The sequence below is a fragment of the Rhineura floridana genome, chromosome 3 (assembly GCF_030035675.1).
Source record: "Rhineura floridana isolate rRhiFlo1 chromosome 3, rRhiFlo1.hap2, whole genome shotgun sequence".
NCBI lineage: Eukaryota > Metazoa > Chordata > Lepidosauria > Squamata > Rhineuridae > Rhineura > Rhineura floridana.
In genome coordinates this window covers 86,231,559-86,251,331 of record NC_084482.1, presented here as the reverse complement: position 1 = coordinate 86,251,331, position 19,773 = coordinate 86,231,559, and the positions used below count along the sequence as shown (strand labels likewise).

Here is a 19,773-nt window from a genome sequence, read left to right as displayed (position 1 = left end):
CTCAGTGAATAACTCCATTTTCACAGGCAAAATATTGGTGTACCTTAGGGCTAGGTACAAGCAGTTATGAAAGATAAAGTACATATAGTAGATGCATTTACCCTTAGAAATGTGGGGAATCCCTGGCCATAATATCCAACAGCAAAGTAATCTGGTTTAGGTCTCAGAATTTTCATAATATTTTCATAGAACTTTGCTTGCTGCTTCTGAAAGCAAAGAAATGGATAGGCCCCTTTAGTATTGTGCTACAAAGAAACTAGTTGATTTCATTAACAAGCAATTTCATTTTCTAACTACTACTACTACTACTACTATTATTTATAATTTATTACCCACCCTTTTCCCTGAGTTACCAAGGTGGGCTATAATAATGTAAAATATATCCTTAAAACAATTTAAAATAACTTACAGTCACAAAAGTATGTAATTATGTTATACATAGCTTTCTTAACATAGACAAGTATATTTGTATATTACTGCAAAAAGAAAAGAAAAACTTGCTACAACTATTCATTCTGCTCGGTAAATTTAAAAGCAAAGCTGGAAGAAATTGATGTTTGAGGTGGATAAAATCTGAAGAAGCAGAGGCCAGATGACCAGAATGAATTGCATGTGCCTTATAACTCAATCAAGATTTATTCAATTTCAGAATGCAATGCTAAGGTATACTGTTTGATGCTTGTCAAACATGGCAAAAAACTGTCCAGAGTGGACATCTAGGGCATGGAAGTAACATTGTAATGAATGTAAACAAAGTAAAATTGAATATAAAAAGTCTATGGAGATACTATAAGAATGTCTAATATGACAGTGATAGCTTTCCAAATATGAATGCCAAATTATTAATGTAAAATTGCACACACTAAATATTTGTTTCATGAGATCAAAATATTTTTACTTCTGCCTGTAGTTTAGAAATGTAAAGGGTATCCCACAATAAACAGATCTTCTTTTAGAAAATGTTTAATAATGTATGCATAAAGTCAACTAACTTTAAAAAACTGAAAATCTCCCACCCACCCAATAATATTGATTTGGCATTTTTAATGAGTTGTGTTTATATATTAAAAAAAGCTTTTCCCCCTATCAACTGTATTTTGATTTCCTGGCCACATCACAGCCATCCTTTCACAACTTACAGACCCATTCTCCCCTCCAAACAACTTAAGACAACAAAGTATCTAATTTTATCTATATTCTGGATTTATTTTTCTTAAGCAGTTCAATACACATTTCTATACATATATTTTTGTAAGCCATCATGTAGCGTGGACAATGGCATTGCATGGGGGCATGGTGCTGTGCAATGGCGGATGTGGTGGGCGGGAGGCAAGTGAGGTGAGGGCTTGAGGAAAAGGATGGATGGGTGTGGGGCGAGCAAGGTGGGCCAGTATGGGGCCAGCAAGGCGGACAGGTGTAGGGCAAATGAAGTAGGCTGGTGTGTGGCCTAGCAGCACTGTGTGGCAACAGTGTTTGTAGAGGGCAGTGTGGGACAGCGCCAGCAGAGGAACAGGTGAGGCAAGCAAGTTGTTGAGTAGGAGTGGGAGTGCGGGGTTGTGAAGGGAATGGGGTGGAGGTGAGGGGACAGATGGACGAGCAGAGCAACTAAGAGGTTAGCAAGTCCCCCAGTACAAAACATATTTTATATGAACATATTTTAAGCCTATGCAGTTGTTTAATATTTTATTGAGTAGCCAATTGTTTTAATAATTGTTCTGTACTGCTTTTAATTTTTTTAATGTTTTTATATTGCTGTGAACCACCTTGATATTTTATGAGGGTGGCATATAAATATTTTTATAAATATAAATAAATAAAATAAAACATATTCTGAAGAAGTTTATACAGGCTCATTCATCACTCAGCAAATGCAAAACCCAGTTCATGATTTGCGTGTATGGAACAGCCAGGAGGAATCAAATACCACAGACAGCCATTTCAGTTCATCTGACATCACATGTTGAATTGCAAGTCTTTGAACACTGAGTAATCCAGTGGTGTATACATGTGTGAATCAACCTCATTGTCTGTCATGTACTTTATTCAAAATCATAATCTGAACTACTGGAAGTTTTTAAACAGAAATCTGAAATTACAAGTAATTAAATATCTACAATATTTTTGGAGAGTCACGTTCTTACCAAGTTCTGGCTCAGTAGTTCATAATCAAAAATTTCCATTTCATATTGCTCTGCCAGTTCTTTGCACAAGGATATTGCTTCTTCCCACATCTGCAGCACAACAGGACATCCAGAAGTATCATTACAATATGGTAGAATCACAAAACAAATAATGCTTTCAATCATCACTAAGTATGGTTCCCGAGAGTAATATTGGGTGACTGTGCAATTTGTCCTCAATGCAATTTGATATCTATATGAAGTCACTTGAGGCAGTCATAGGTTTGGGCAAGGTGTCACCAGTATGATGATATCCAGCTTTATTTCTTTCTAAAATCTGAAACAAGAGAGGTCATGCATTTCCTAAACCAGTGCCTGGATGTAATAATTGGCTGGATAAGGGCTAATAAACTGTGACTGTATCCTTACAAGGTTGAGACCCTACAAATGGATAGTTTCCAGATCTGGGAAATACATTGTGTACCAGGTACGTAATTGGGGATGTTCCTCGATCCATCACTGTGACTAGAGATCAAATGACCTTGGTGGCTTGGAGTGCCCATTACCAACTTTGTTTGGTGCACCAGATATGAACATTCCTGGCCAGGGACAGCCTTGCCAGGGTGATCCATACAGTATAACCTCACAGTAAGATTACTGTAATGCAGCGTATATGGGGCTACCTGTGCACTTGGTTTGGAAGATGCATCTAGTACAAAATGCAGCTGCTATGGTGCTTAATGGGACACCCAGTTTTACACATATAACAATGGTGAAAGATCACCAGCCAAGTTCAAGGTTTTGTTGTTGACATTTAAAGGCTAAGCAACTTGGGACCAGGAAACCAAGCAGCTGCCTCCATCAGTACACATGAAGCTGATCTTCTGAGGAGATCCTTCTGGTTGTTCCATGACCAATGAATCGTCACTTGGTAACAATGTGGAAGCAGACTTTCTCAGTGACAGCATCAACCCTCTGGAATGCCCTGCCTCAGGTGATTCATGAGGCAGAGACAGTAATGACTTTAAAGGCTTCTTGTGGGACTCTGTTCCTTAACTTTTAATTTTGCACCCTGCTCAATTTTATTTGTGATACACAGTCACATTTTGTTCACATCTAGTGTTTAGGAAATTCTATTGAATATTGTTGTATTTTTATTATTTCTGTGTGAACTGCTTTGATATTTTTATTATATTAGGTAAAATAATTTTTACAAAGAAATAAAATAATAAATGTATTGATATGCTGTATCTAATATCACATTAATGAAGGATATGTGTAGAATGAAGGATTAGAGGCAAATGTAATCTGAAATACAAAATAGTTGCAAAAGAAAGATGTAAAATCATTCAAAGAAAAGTGCATAATTCATTAAAACAAAGGTAAAAGTAAGCCAGCTTTTAACTTTGAGTATCAGAAGAATGTCACTTCTGTTCCCAGAGGCATTGGCACTGACCCAATATTTTTCAGGGCCCGTGTGTTACCTTTCCAACAGTATTGTATTTAGGTGCATTAAAGGGCAGCTGAATCAATGTGGTCTACTTTAAACCCATCTCTTTTTAAGGTTATGCATACCTGGATATTAAGATGCACAAAAATGTAAACTTGAAATCAACACATAGTTATTTCTAAGAACAGAAATATGATCTTTATGAATTACACACAATTACACACAGCTTTTCATGAAAGCAGACCAGTGTGTTACCTTTAATCTTAACATGTCACATTTCCATACTTGCACATCTTAAATTTTATAATTTTATTGTTTTGAGAAGACTTCCTCAGATTCTTGCTGTGTTGGTAATGAACTAAATGTAGTAAATCAGGTTTACACTAAATTAGATCAAGTTCACATTTGTGCACACATGTGCTTATATTAAAAGTCTCTTTAAGACTAGGACACCACATGCCTATGACAGTTTATCCAAATCTTAAGTTTCCCTGTATAATAGCACCTGTTGTTTATGTACATGCACTGGCTTTCTCCACATCTGTGTCACATTTCATGTTACCATGACAAAAACTAAATGTTCTGAAGACCAAACTTTCATAATGCAATCTTGAAATCACAAGACCTTCTGAACTACTGCCATAGCTAAATGGAAGATATTAATTACACACGATAGAATTTACTACTACCTAGTGCCTACCCAGGAGATAAATACATCTTCTGAAAGGGAGCCTTTAAGTTCTCTAGTGATTTCAGTGCAAACATATGCTCTTTACATACAAAAATTGATTGATTATTGACCTCAAAAAGGATAGATCAAAGACTAAATGGGCTTAGTAGTACCATGCAGACCTTAATGTGTTGGCTTGATCTCAATACACAATCTATGTGTTACCAAAATCATAACAACACCTTGCTAATGGAAAGGTCACCTTGCTAATGGAAACTTGTATACAGTTTTTTAAAAGAATTTGTGCACAAACACTATATTTGACCCACCATGAAAACTAAAAGCAATATATTTCATGATATATGCAAAATGTAAACTTACTTTCTAATTTGTTACCCATATTAACCCATTAGACTTAAAAACACACTCCTTGTGAGCTGCATTTAGCTCAAACAAGGTTTATATTGTGGAATAAACTTTAAAACCACTGCATAAAGCTCCTTAGCAGGAATTAATAATAAACAAAGCTTACCTTTCCCTTGTCAAAGTATTCTATTATCATCTCATACAAGTGCTCTTTCAGGTGCCGATGCGTTTGTGAACTCTGAAATTCTGTTTGCATGACTTGAGGAGTGCACTGTTCATCAGACCACTAAGGAGGAGAAGAAAAGTGAAATACATAAGTACATAGCTGCCTTTCCTTTAGAAACTGGAGCGTACAAACAATGCCATATCAACTCTTGGGTCTAAGAGACCTAATATAATCACTGAACATAAAATGCATGCATTACCAGAAGGTCTCCAAGTGACTTATAACATTGTTAAAAACACAAATAAATATATCATGCCACAAAAATAAAACGACCACCCTCGGCGGTATATAAGTACAATCAATCAATCAATCAATCAATCAATCAATAACAGTCACACAAGAAGCTTTGGCAGCACACTGATAACAAATAATATCATCTTAATCTATCAAAACAGCTGGTATAGCACAGTGGGGAAGAGAGCCTCACTGGGAGTCCAGAGTCTGTGAGTTCAAATCCCCACTCATGTCTACTGGGTGAAAAGGGCCAGCTAAAGATCACCCCCACAGGAAGTAGCTCATGGGTTATGTGCCCGGCCACCTGTGCAGCCTTGGGCAAGCTGCATAGTTCCAAGGAGCCCAGTTGCCCCCCAGCTGGCAGTTGTGAACAAGGAAGGGGTGACTTGTGCAGCCGTGGCAAGCTGAGCAGGCCCTAGCCAGCTGGGGAGGACTAGCCTCAGAGGAAGGCAATGGTAAACTCCCTCTGAATACTGCTTACCATAAAAACCCTATTCATAGGGTAGCCATAAGTCGGGATCGACTTGAAGGCAGTCCATTTCCATTTTCCAATATATCAAAAGCCTGGAGGGAAAATGAGTCTTTACCTGGCACTGAGAATATGTCAATGAAGGCCCCAGGGAGACCTCACTGAGGAGTGCATTCCACAGATGAACCACAACTGAAAAGGCCCGCTCCCTTGTCACCACCCTCTCCCTCTGAGCCTCCCTCAAAGGGGGCACCTGCAGAAGGGCTTCAGAAGATCTAAGGGTTTGGTTGGTTTATATTGGAAGAGGCATTCCAGAAAATATTGATGTCTTGAGCCATAAAGAGTTTTATAGGTCCAAACCAGTACTTTGAATTGGGCTTGGAAGTATATAGGCAGCCAGTGCAATTGGAACAGAATTGGTGTTACATTATCTGTTTGCCACAAAAACCCTGCTACATGCGTTGGCCTAATACTGTTGGGACAGTCCCATGGTTATCAGAGAGACCATGAAGTCCTGAACCACCACAGACAGAGTGAACTCAGCATGAATGTTGATATGTGGTCCTCAACACCATGTCTGAAACCATGTCCATCATCTCAGGTAGGGAGACTGTTGGGCAGCAGGGTGGATATTACATCAATAAAATCCCCAATCTGTCCCACTGATCTAACACAAGGCACAAACACTCCAGATTGGTACTCAGTCAAACAGGGATCCTGGAGAGGAAGATGGTATTCTGGTAGACAACAGGAACCCCCTCTCTCCACCCCTAAAGCCTGACCTGGTCCTGAACCAAGTACCCAGGTCTCAGTGATACATACCACATTGGCATACTTGTCCTCAATTAAATCCTCAATTAAATCAGGGATCATAGAATCACAGAATAGTAGAGTCGGAAGGGGCCTATAAGGCTACTGAGGCCAACCCCCAGCTCAATGTAGGAATCCAACTTAAAGCATACCCGACAAGTGGCTATCCAGCTGCCTCTTGAATGCCTCTAGTGTTGGAGAGCTCCCTAGGGAATTGGTTCCATTGTTGTACTGCTCTAACAGGAAGTTTTTACTGACATTCAGCTGAAATTTGGCTTCCTGTAACTTGAGCCCATTATTCTGTGTCCTGCACTCTGGGATGATCACGAAGAGATCCTGGCCCTCCTCTGTGTGGCAACCTTTCAAGTACTTGAGGTGTGCTATCATATCACCCCTCAGTCTTCTCTTCTCAAGGCTAAACATGCCCACTTCTTTCAGTCTCTCCTCACAGGGCTTTGTTTCCAGTCCCCTAATCATCCTCATTGCCCTTGTCTGAAACTGTTCCACTTTGTCTGCATCCTTCTTAAAGTGCAGTGTCCAGAAATGGACGCAGTACTCAAGATGAGGCCTAACCAGTGCCAAATAGAGGGGAATTAGTACTTCACATGATTTGGAAACTATACTTCTATTAATGCAGCCTAAAATAGTATTTACCTTTTTTGCAATGATCCACTACAATTCCAAGATCCTTCTTGCATTTAGTATTGCTGAGCCAAGTATCCCACATCTTATAACTGTGCATTTGGTTTCTTTTTCCTAGGTATAGTACTTTGCACTTATCCCTGTTAAATTTCATTCCGTTGTTTTCAGCTCAATGTTCTAGCCTATCAAGATCACTTTGAATTTTGTTTCTGTCCTCCAGGGTATTAGCTAAAGGTAAAGGTGTCCCTGCACTTGTAGTGTGAGTCGTTTCCGACTCTTAGGGTGAGGTCTTGCGATGTTTACTAGGCAGACCGTATATATGGGGTGGGATTGCCAGTTCCTTTCCTGGCCTTTCTTTACCCCCCAGCATATGCCGGATACTCATTTTACCGACCACGGATGGATGGAATGCTGAGTGGACCTCAACCCCTTTTACCGGAGATTCGACTTCCTCCTTCCGTTGGAATCGAACTCCGGCCGTGAGCAGAGCTTTCGGCTGCTTTACCACCACTTACCACTCTGCGCCACGGTTGATCTTCAGGGTATTAGCTATGCCTCCCAATTTTGTATCATCTGCAAATTTGATAAGCATTCATGAGGGAGACTTTATTATACACTGACTGGGTATTTACAAACAGCACCCAGAGACCTAAGCACAAGCTGACAGGAGCCCCCACCAAACCTTTCACTGGACAAAGGCTTGGAACAAAGCACAAGCTGTAACTTTCTGTTCCATGCTCCAGGCTTCAGCCATCTGGATCGAGTTCCCCTCAACTGGCTCACTCTTGATCCAATGATGTATTTGTTGTTTTTAGTGTAAAACAACAAGAATATGCATGTATTTGTTGCTTCTGATGCACAAAACATGCACATTTGTATTTGAGTATAATCCCTAAGTACCAATTGCATCTCCTGTGGAGAACTTTGAAGGCAAAAGAGCATGGGATGGAAATGGCCTTCTCTCCCCCCACCCCTGGCATTTCAGTATTGATGCTTTTCTACCTCTTGGTCCCTAAATTCAAATTATTTGAACCAAACATGTTGTTTAAACCCCCCAGAGGGGGATTGAGTCTCTGTGTGTGAGTGAGTGAGTGAGTGAGAAAGAGAGGGGGGGCAGACAAAATGAGGGAAACAGTTAAGTGCCTCTCCCCACCATGACTTCTCTCTTTTAAATTGTTCACACAGAAGCTGCTTTTCTATTTTTTTAAAAAAGCATCAGGGTTTTTTTTAATGTGTGCACTTGTGCATAATATGTAATTATCCCTTAAGGAAAATTATAAAATGTCAGCAGTTTTACATACAGTGGAATTCTAGTTGATTTGTTAATGAGGCAGCATGTTCTGGAAGATGAGACCAAAGCAAGTAGGTTTCAATAGAATTGTTATCAAAACAACCACCAGCGCTGCTCCACACAGCCCCAATAAGGCATTAAAGCGGCTCATGCAATGAAGGAAGAGCAGGGATGCACTTGCTGGCTTCTCCCCCTTCCATGCCCCTGTTGCCCAGGTCTGCCACCCTCCGCATGTTGGTGGGCAAAAGTCTGCAGTGGGGAACCCTGATTATGCAGGGTTCTAAATTACCAAGGAGCCTACACAAGTACAGCAGGGTTATAAGATGACATCGTTTTCCATTCTGCCCTGTATTTGTCTCATGAAACACTGTTTCTGTTCTGCTGCAGTTCATCTTCCACCAAAAATGACGTTATTCATATCTGCTGTGGTGAAATTATGTAATTTAGATTACATAAATTACATTGTTATTATGCTGTTCCACCTCACTCAATTCAGTGCAAAGGAAACACAATGGAATTGGGGGAGGGGGAAACAATCAATTATGTATTGTTTGATGAATGAAAGCAACAACAGCAGCAAATACTGATTTGCTGGATTGATTTCTGTTCTGGACATGGGATAAATAAGCAAACACTGGCAATTTCAGCTCCCATTTCTGTTTTCATCAGAATTCTCCAACATCCCTTCTGCAGACCTTTGCCCTCCAACATGACAGCCAATGGGGACATGATTAGCCACTGCAAGAACAGGATGCTGGACTAGATGGGCCATCAGCTTGATCCAGCAGGCTGTTCTTATGTTCTTGTGACGGAGACAGTGGGTTGAGCTAGTTAATGTGGTCTGTCCTTCTGTTACACAATTCTAATAAGAGGGATTTTACACCCAAATAAACCTTTACAATTTCAGGGCAACACCAATTCCTAAACTTTTGTCTTTAAAAATATGAAATCAGTTATTTTAACAGTTACTGACACACAAGATACTGACGTGAGTCAGTAAAATAGTGGAGCTGTGCTACTCTGAGTAGACTACCATTGGATACAATCCCGTGTATCCAACTGAGAATAAACAGACTTACTTTCAGAAGCGAAGCATGGAGCAGAAGTGTGTAAGCAGCCTCAGTGTAGTTCTCACAGTCTAAATGAAGATCCCGAAGTTTATACAAGTACCTGTTAGCGGATGAAGCAAGTGAGGGGGAGAGAACGAAAGCAAAGTGAATGAAGAGTTGACATTCCACCATTAGCATGAAGAGCAGGATTGCCAGCATTCAAAACTGGGTCTCAAAGTAACATATTAAAATATAACTCAGATCAATAGGACTTAAAAATGCTTAGTTTTTGGCTGGATCAAACATTCTCTTTTTAGCTGTCATCATTATGAAGCAAAGCTAGACAATGTGAAGGAACCCAAAATACACAGGATAACATAATCAGAATTTTGAAGACTATCCATTTCCACTGTCTTTTGCTGCTTTACAAAAAAAGAGAAAAGGGAGTGTCATATCCTTTATTTTCCTACTTACACTATTGTGTAGACTACAAACAGACTTAAAAATTGAGAACAATTTTTGCTGATGTTTTCTTGTAGCCAACTAAAGGAGATGGTACAGTTTGTACTTACCATAAATGGTGTTTCTTCATGGATGACAAGAGGTCTCCACATGGGCACTATAGCTCCCCCTACAGCTTGAAGACAGGAAATGCTCCTCCCTTCCTGCTGAGGCTCAGTTTTCATTCTTGTAAAGCTCTGCCAACAGCCTCAGCTCAGCATAGAATATATAACACATCGAAAAAACAGAATGGATGTAAGAACATGGAAACAGTTAACCAGTCTGGGAGAGTCCCAGAAATGTGCGTAGTCATGGCACTCCATAATATCGTCCCATATAGCCAGCCAGGTTAGGGAGGGCCGTGGAGACCTCTTGTCATCCATGAAGAAACACCGTTTATGGTAAGTACAAACTGTACCTTCTCTCATGGATGACAGAGGTCTCCACGTGGGACGTACTAAAGCTACGACCTAGGGTGAGTCAGGTGGAGGCAGGATCTGTTGGAGAACTCTACAACCAAATGAAGCCTCCACTGATGCATAAAGATCAATTCTGTAATGCCGAGTAAAGGTAGACGGGGATGACCAGGTGGCTGCCCTACAAATTTCCCCTATGGAGGCATTAGTGGAGAAGGCCGCCGAAGTAGCAGCTGATCTGGTGGAATGAGCCGTAAGGTTCAATAGAGAAGGCCGGTACAGAGCTTTGTATGCTAGAGATATACACACTCTAATCCACCTAGTCAAGGTATTTTGTGAGACCTTGTTTCCTAAAGTAGGCGGACGGAATGATACAAACAGGGAATCACATTTACGAAAGGACTCAGTTCTAGAAAGGTGGACTTTCAGAGCACGTCTAACATCTAAGGAGTGCCATGCTTTTTCTCTGGGATGAGAGGGATTAGGACAAAAGGAAGGTAGGATTAATACCTGCTGCCTATGGAATGGTGGGTTCACTTTGGGAACAAAGGCTGGGTTAGTTCATAGCACCACTTTATCTTTATGGAATGTACACAGATGTTTTTGTATTGAGAGAGCTTGCAGTTCAGATACTCTGCGAGCCAAGGTGATAGCTACAAGGAATATCAATTTGAAGGACAGGACCCTGAGAGGAACGAATGCAAGCGGCTCGAAGGGAGGTTTCAGAAGAGCACTGAGGATGGTATGGAAGCTCCATGATGGAAATCTATGCAGTACTGGAGGACTTAAGGCAACAACTCCTCACAGGAACTTTTTGAGAAGAGGATGTGCAGGCAGAGAAGTATTGCTGGTAGGTAGCAGGATGGATGAGAGAGCCGATGTTTGTCGTTTTAAAGTATTTGGCAGCATGCCCTTTTTCAGACCATCTTGTAAGAATTGCAGAACTTGAGCGACCACTGCTGACTCTGGAGAGATAGCTTGTGTGGCGCACCAAGAGGAGAAAGCTTTCCATGTAGATTGATAGCTTTTAATGGTGGAAGGGCGTCTCGCTAACAGGATGGTATTCACCACTTCAGAGGGGAATCCTAATGCTAACAGCCTATTGTGCTCAATCTCCATGCCGTTAGTCTGAGCCATTGTGGGTCCAGGTGTAGGAGAGGACCCTGATGAAGCAGGTCGTGTTGTGCCAGTAGATGAAGCGGCGGGCCTTGTGCCAGGCGAACTATGTCCGAGAACCAGGGGTGTCTTGGCCAATAGGGGGCCATGAGGACCACGTGAGCTGCTTCTGTTCTGATTTTCTTCAGTACTCTGGACAGGAAGGGAGTCAGTGGGAAGGCGTAGAGGAGGCCTTTTGGCCAACTTACTGCCAGAGCATCTGCTCCGCGACTCCTGAATCAGGAGAAGAATCTCTTTGTCTGGTGATTGTCGTCCGAAGCGAATAGGTCTACTTGGAAGTTGCCGAATTTTGCTTGGAGAGACTGGAATACTTCCACATTCAGAGCCCACTCGCCTGGGAAGAGCTGCTGTCTGCTCAGCCAATCCGCCATTATGTTCAGGCGACCCTGGATGTACTCTGCTGAAATTGAGGACAGGTGTCTTTCTGCCCACAGTAGCATTGAGGTAGCCTCTAGGTTCAGAGTCCTTGAGTGGGTACCTCCTTGTTTGATCAGGTAAGCACGAGTCGACGTGTTGTCGGTGCGAATTATAACGTCTGCATTATCCCGTATGGATGGAAAATGCCTTTTGGATGCCCTGCCGCTTGCTAATTCTGTAACAAGCTCCCTAATCATGGCCTCCTTAAGCTGTTGCAATACAGCAGGGAATAGCAGATCAGATAGGGACAACTGCGTTTGTTGAAGCATTGCATTAGAACCAGGCTGGGATGGGGGGGTAATCTGCATGCACTGAACTGGGGAAACGTTATCTCCTTTGCTCCTCATCTTCAGATGAAAGACGCTCCAGTTCCCTAGGCCCAATAGGAACAAGGCGAGGGGGTTCTGGGTAGCGCGGAGGCCGTGTTGCCGAGAGGACCGCAGCGCTATTCTCAGGGAGGAGTAAAGGCAACAAGTGGTAGGAGGGAGGTGCCCAGAATGACAAAGCAATATGATAAAAAGTCAAAATTTTATTCCGTTTTTATGAATAAAAATTATATAAAAAGCCCAACGCATTTCGGCTAATCACATATAGCCTTCATCAGGGGCTGAAATAAATATACATTGAAATTACTAAACATTCCGTTCTAAATTGTAACTTACAGTTTCAGTTTTTTGGGAAAGGAGGGTGGGGTGGGAGTACAAACATTTTTCATCACTATGTTGTTATTACTCACATGCTTGTTTAAATTCTTCCTTCAAAGTGATGGTATTGTTGATGTTATTCAAAAGATTACAAATTGTCAATAACACGTTCGTCAGGCTGAATCTGGTAAGCATGTATACTGAGAGCTGCCATGGAAAATATAGTCTATCTTAATTGCTTTCAGCTGGAATTCGCATTTGTTTGAATAATTGCAGACTCTCATTCCTTAAGGATCCTGTTTCAATTACATGTATGTTTGCAGAGTGAAATATATTACGTCTGAAATGATCTCAGTTGGAGTTCTACATCGCTTATTAATTATATTCGCTGTTATCTTGGATTTTAATATATGAGCTTCCTTTGAAAGAGGAATAGTTAAAAACACACATTCTACTATTTTTTCATTAGTCAAAACATTGATATAAACAAACAAACATACATTGCTCTATGTTACTGGGGTCTTCACTATGTCTTTACCTTCCAGACATAGAAGTTTTCAAGAGTCATGTCAGATGTGCTTGTTTCAGGTTCTTCATTCTAATTAAAGATGGTTGTGGTTTTATTTAAAGAATTGTAAATTATCGGCAGCCCGTTGGTTAGGCTGTAGCTGATAAGCGTGTGTGTCGAAAGTTGTAGAGCGAATTGTAGTCTGTCTTTGATGTTTCCAGCTAGAGTACGCATTTGTTGATTAATTATACCCTCTCATTTCTTAGGGATCCTGTTGTGAGAACGTATAAGTTCACTGAATAAACTATAGTGCGTCCCAAATGAACTCATTTGGAGATCAAATTGGATAAAAAATTGCAATCACTCTTATCTTAGGGATCTTTTTCCAGTTCTATATGTTTATAACAGCGAAAGAAAATCCAGGTCTTCGTTCAGTCCACATGGAGAAAGAGTATCTAATTTAAGAATCCATGCAATTTCTCTCCTCTGGAGTGTATTCGAATTGAGTCCACATATTTTTTCTAAACCCCAAAACAGAAAATCTTTGTGGGTATGGTTATAATCCAGAAAATGATTTACTAGTGGAGCACTTCTCCTTTTGCATCTGATATTACTTAAGTGCTCTCCAATTCTTACTTTAAGAGGTCTGCTAGTTTGGCCAATGTATATTTTAGGACAGCTAAAAAGTGCCCTTTTTTGTTGTAGTGCAGGAGCAGCCTGAAAAGCGGCGGGAGAGTGCCGATCCAAAATGGCGGCCGCCTCGTGTTTGTCGGACAAAATGGCGGGTGCCACATCGCAAGCAGCCGAAAATGGCTCCGCTAAAAGCCCCTGTGATAAGGAGGTAAGTGGAGGGGACTCACTGACTCTGGCAAGCTTGCGGGGAGCCATGGAGTCCATCCAAGAAGAGGTGCCCTCAAGAGGGTCGTCTCCGCCAATAAGCAGCTGCTGCTGAGCATTGGCGGGAATCTGGGGCGGGTGAGAGCTGACTGCAGCCGAGGCTGAGTACTGCCCTGCCTTTTTTTGAAGATTTTTTCTTCTTTGAAGAGTAAGATGCCGTCTTTTCCATGCTTGCAGGGAGCGGAAGGCAGAAGAAATGAAAGTGAAACAAGGAGGACAGAGAGCTAAAGGTAAGTAAAAATTATTATTACTTATTATTATTATTATTATTATAAAACAAGTAGAAAAATAGATAGCTGGAAGATAGGCCGGAAAAACCTGGAATATATTATTTATTTATTTATTGGATTTTTATACCGCCCCATAGCCGAAGCTCTCTGGGCGGTTCACAACATATAAACATCCAATACAATTAAAACATTATTAAACAACTAAAAATGAAATGAAATACCAAAAAACCAAGACATAATTAAACACATAGACAAATACAAAACACCATACTAAAATATAAACTGTTAAAAAAGTATTAAACTGGTTAATATATTAAGATGTTAAAATGTTGTATATTAAATGTTAAAATATTAAAATATAGGCAAAAGGGAGGAGGGAAGCTAGGCCAGAAAGGAAGACAGCCAGAAAGGGTGTGCTCCAAGCTGAGACAGGAAAGAAAACTGAGCCTCAGCAGGAAGGGAGAAGCAAAGAACACTTCCTGAAGCATTTCCTGTCTTCGAGCTGTAGGGGGAGCTATAGTACCCACATGGAGACCTCTGTCATCCATGAGAGAAACATATATCACCTGGTAATTGTAGTTGGCATTATCCAAATTCACAGAGAAACAAAAGGCTTGTCAAATATCCTTACCCTTAAATAAAGAAAGAAACACTTCCTCATAAGAAGATATGCAAGTTTCACTAAGAGAATGACATCACATGTTGATATTGGAATGTTAAAGAAATATAGATCCAAAAGGGGTTGTTTTTGAAACAAACAACCAGCCTTTGCTTTGTTTTTTTTATTGTTCCAAGACAAAGCAAGAACAAACTGGTTCTGAAAGCACAGAAAAAATGCAAGCACTGCACTTCACACTCCACGTACAATCCATCTTGACAAACTGCCTCTCCTAATATACTAGTTTGAAAGATGCTGGTTGACCTGCTTTACAGAATTTGTAGTTGTTTACAAGTTGAAATCGGGGGTGGGGGGGACATCACAAACTTGCATGTTTCTGATAGGTTAAAGATGCTGACCGCTGCCTATGGATTTAAAGGAATAATTAAATGGCTTTACAGATCTATTTTGGCTATTTATCATCATAACTGAATGATATATAGATTCTGATGCATCATATAAAAAGCTGCAAGAAGCTGTTTCTGCAAAGAGATATCTGACTACCAGTCTTATTCCAAATATATTGCTATATATATGCCAGACACAACAGTGGTAGCACATTGCACAAAGCAGGTCTTTATTTAAAGATTTTGTCAAATGCAAAGCTATCAAGTTTGACTCCAGCTGTCAACTTGAAATGTATAATCTACTTTCCTTCATATTTCAGATCCAATTAAATAACTTTTTAAAAAAACTAGAGTAAGCCAGGCATCTGATTGGTTCACTCAAATGAAACACACAAGTAGGGGTGGGGAATTGCAGTTAATGAATATGTATGAATATGCAGAAGGCCCAAACAAAAATTTTATAGATCTGGCTGAGCCTTGGCATATTACAAAGTTGGAGGGAATGGAGTGCTATCCATTATTTATTTATTTATTTATTTATTTAAATCTCTATACCGCCCCATAGCCGAAGCTCTCTGGGCGGTGTACAACAATCAAACATCAAAAATACAATAAGCCACATATAAACAAATTTAAAAACTTTTAAAAAACTTTAAAATTATAAAAATTCTCCAGAAGAATCAGGACAGTTTTCAACACATACTAAAATGCTAAAATGCCTGGGAAAAGAGGAAAGTTTTAACCTGGCGCCGAAAATATAGTAATGTTGGCGCCAGGCGTACCTCATCAGGGAGATTGTTCCATAATTCGGGGGCCACCACTGAGAAGGCCCTTTTTTTCTTGCCACCATCCAAGCTTCCCTATGGGTAGGTACCCGGAGGAGGGTCTTCGAGGTAGAGTGTAGTGTACGGGTAGGTTCATATCGGGGGAGGCGTTCCACCAGGCATTGTGGTCCTGTACCGTATAAGGCTTTATAGGTTAAAACCAGCACTTTGAACCTGGCCCGGAAACATATAGGCAGCCAATGCAAGTGAGCCAGGATCGGTGTTATATGATCGGAACGCCTAGTCCCTGTTATCAATCTGGCCGCTGCATTTTGTACAAGCTGCAGTTTCCGGACCGTCTTCAAAGGCAGCCCCACGTAGAGCGCATTGCAGTAATCTAACTTCGAGGTTACCAGAGCATGGACAACCGAAGCGAGGTTCTCTCTATCCAGATAGGGGAGTAGCTGGGCCATGTTTGAAACTGGAACACTGACTCTTTGTGGAACTCTGCATTCATTTGGCCACTACTGATTTATTTATTTATTTATTTATTTTATTACATTTCTAGACCGCCCTATAGCAGAAAGCTCTCAGGGCGGTGTACAACAAATAAAATCACAATTAAAATATGAGCAAGTGTGAAAAATATAACATGATAAAAATCCGAAATAGAATTGCCATTGAGTTTATAAATTAAAATCCATATTAGGTTTAAAATTAAATTTAAAATGTTTAAAAAGCCTGGGCAAAAAGGTAGGTTTTTACCTGGCGCCGAAAAGATAACAAAGAGGGCGCCAGGCGTATCTCGTCTGGGAGGGCATTCCATAGTTCGGGGGCCACCACCGACAAGGCCCTAGATCTAGTTGTTGATCTCCGGGCCCCTTTATGAGTTGGGACCCGGAGAAGGGCCTTCGACGTCGAGCGTAGTGAACGGGTAGGTACATAGCGAGAGAGGCGCTCCACCAGGTATTGCGGTCCGATGCCGTTTAGGGCTTTATAGGTAAGAACCAACACTTTGAATCTGGCCCGGAAACATATCGGTAGCCAGTGCAGCTGCGCCAGGACAGGTGTTATATGGTCAAATTTCTTTGTCCCAGTGAGAACTCTGGCCGCAGCATTTTGCACTAGCTGAAGTTTCCGAACCGTCTTCATAGGTAGCCCCACGTAGAGTGCATTACAGTAGTCCAGTCTAGAGGTTACCATAGCATGGATAACTGAGGCGAGATTCTCCCTGTCCAGATAGGGTCGTAGTTGGGCTACCAGCCGGAGCTGGTAGAATGCATTCCGTGCTACCGAGGCTACCTGAGCCTCAAGTGACAGGAGCGGGTCTAATAAGACCCCCAAACTACGTACCTGCTCCTTTAGGGGGAGTGTAACCCCATCTAGGGCAGGTCGAACATCAACCATCCGGGCAGAGGGCCCTCCCACCAACAGCATCTCAGTCTTGTTAGGATTGAGTTTCAGTTTATTAGCTCTCATCCAGCCCATTATCGCGGCCAGGCAGCGGTCTAGTACATCAACAGCCTCACCTGACGAAGATGAAAAGGAGAAATAGAGCTGCGTATCATCAGCATATTGCTGGAAACGCACTCCAAAACTCCTGATGACCTCACCCAGCGGCTTCATATAGATATTGAAAAGCATGGGGGACAGAACTGAACCCTGCGGGACTCCATATTGGAGTACCCAGGGACTCGAGTAATGTTCCCCCAGCATCACCTTCTGGAGACGATTCCTGAGATAGGAGCAGAGCCACCGCCAAGCAGTGCCTCCCACTCCTAAATCCGTAAGTCGCTCCAGAAGGATACCATGGTCGATGGTATCAAACGCCGCTGAGAGATCAAGGAAAACCAACAGAGTTACACTCCCTCTGTCTTTCTCCCGACAGAGGTCATCATACAGGGCGACCAAGGCCGTTTCTGTACCAAACCCCGGCCGAAAGCCCGATTGAAATGGGTCCAGATAATCAGTTTCATCCAAGAGAGCCTGGAGTTGGCGAGCGACCACACGCTCTAGGACCTTGCCCAGGAATGGAACATTTGCTACCGGCCTATAGTTGTCCAAATTATCAGGGTCCAAGGAGGGTTTTTTTAGGAGCGGTCTCACCACCGCCTGTTTCAGGCAGGGTGGGACCACTCCCTCTCGTAAAGAGGCATTAATCACCTCCTTGGCCCAGCCGGCTGTTCCATTCCTGCTAGCTTTTATTAGCCATGAGGGGCAAGGATCCAGAGCAGAAGTGGTCGCCCGCACCTGTCCAAGCACCTTGTCCACATCCTCGAGCTGTACCAACTGAAACTCATCCAGTAAAACAGGACAAGACTGTGCTCTGGACACCTCTGATTGCTTAGAGGTGCTTTTAGAGTCAGCTTTCTATCTTGAGTTGCAAATGTACTGCAGAAGTAGTACAGGTTTATGATTTTTATTTATTTATTTATTTCATTAAGCTTATAGACCGCCCCATAGCCGAAGCTCTCTGGGCGGTTCACAAGACAAGAAATAGCAAAGTACAAGACATGTATCAATATAAAACATATAAAAAAGTTAAAAATTATTAAAAATTAAAACAATGTCAGCGTATACTAAACATAATTAATTAAAAAGCCTGGGTGAAAAGAAAAGTTTTAACCTGGCGCCGAAAAGATATTAACGATGGCGCCAGGCGTATTTCCTCTGGGAGAGCGTTCCACAGTTTGGGGGCCACCACAGAAAAGGCCCTTTTCCGCGTTGCCACCCTCCGAGCTTCCCTATGAGTAGGAACTCGGAGGAGGGTCTTTGATGATGAACGTAGTGTACGGGCAGGTTCATAACGGGAGAGGCGTTCCAACAGGTATTGTGGTCCTATGCCGTGTAAGGCTTTATAGGTCAAAACCAGCACTTTGAACTGGGCCCGGAAACAAATAGGCAGCCAGTGCAGGCGGGCCAGAGTCGGTGTTATATGGTTGGACCGTCTGGTCCCCGTTAACAATCTGGCCACTGCATTCTGCACAAGCTGCAGTTTCCGAACCGTCTTCAGAGGCAGCCCCACAAGAGAGCATTGCAGTAATCTAATTTCGAGGTTACCAGCGCATGAGTACTGAAGCGAGGTTCTCTCTGTCCAGATAGGGGCGCAGCTGGGCCACCAGCCGAAGCTGGTAGAAAGCACCCCATGCCACAGAGGCTATCTGAGCCTCAAGTGACAGGGATGGATCTAAAAGAACTCCCAAGCTACGAACCTGTTCCTTCAGGGGGAGTGCAAACCCATCCAGAACAGGTTGAACATCCCCCATCCCGTCAGGAGAACCACCCACCAGCAGCATCTCAGTCTTATCTGGATTAAGCCTCAGTTTGTTAGCTCTCATCCAGTCCATTGTCGCAGCTAGACATCGGTTCAGCACATTGACAGCCTCACCTGAGAAAGATGAAAAGGAGAAGTAGAGCTGCGTGTCATCAGCATATTGATGGCAACGCACCCCAAAACTCCTGATGACCGCACCCAACGGCTTCATATAGATATTAAAAAGCATGGGAGACAGAACTGACCCCTGCGGAACCCCATACTGTAGAGCCCAGGGTGCCGAGTAATGTTCCCCAAGCACTACCTTCTGGAGACGGCCCGCCAAGTAGGAGTGGAACCACTGCCAAGCAGTACCGCCAACTCCCAAATCAGCGAGTCTTCCCAAAAGGATACCATGGTCGATGGTATCAAAAGCCGCTGATAGATCAAGGAGAATCAACAGGGTCACACTCCCCCTGTCTCTCTCCCGACAAAGGTCATCATACAGGGCGACCAAGGCTGTCTCCGTGCCAAAACCTGGCCTGAAACCCGACTGAAATGGATCCAGATAATCAGTTTCATCCAAGAGTGTCTGGAGCTGGCCAGCAACCACTCGTTCCAGGACCTTGCCCAGG

The 19,773-nt window shown here is 42.2% G+C and overlaps 1 protein-coding gene across 2 annotated transcripts in view; it reads right to left on the bottom strand.

The window, feature by feature from the left end:
* Nucleotides 1–19,773, bottom strand: part of DOCK2 (dedicator of cytokinesis 2) — a 459,036-nt gene that overhangs the window by 64,279 nt on the left and 374,984 nt on the right. For both annotated transcript variants that reach the window (XM_061616811.1, XM_061616812.1), the window contains exons 37-40: nucleotides 9,358–9,448; nucleotides 4,773–4,892; nucleotides 2,142–2,231; nucleotides 102–206 (exon numbers count right to left, since the gene is read on the bottom strand). In XM_061616811.1, the coding sequence (XP_061472795.1) occupies nucleotides 102–206; nucleotides 2,142–2,231; nucleotides 4,773–4,892; nucleotides 9,358–9,448 (406 nt within the window). The remainder of the gene's footprint in view (nucleotides 1–101; nucleotides 207–2,141; nucleotides 2,232–4,772; nucleotides 4,893–9,357; nucleotides 9,449–19,773) is intronic.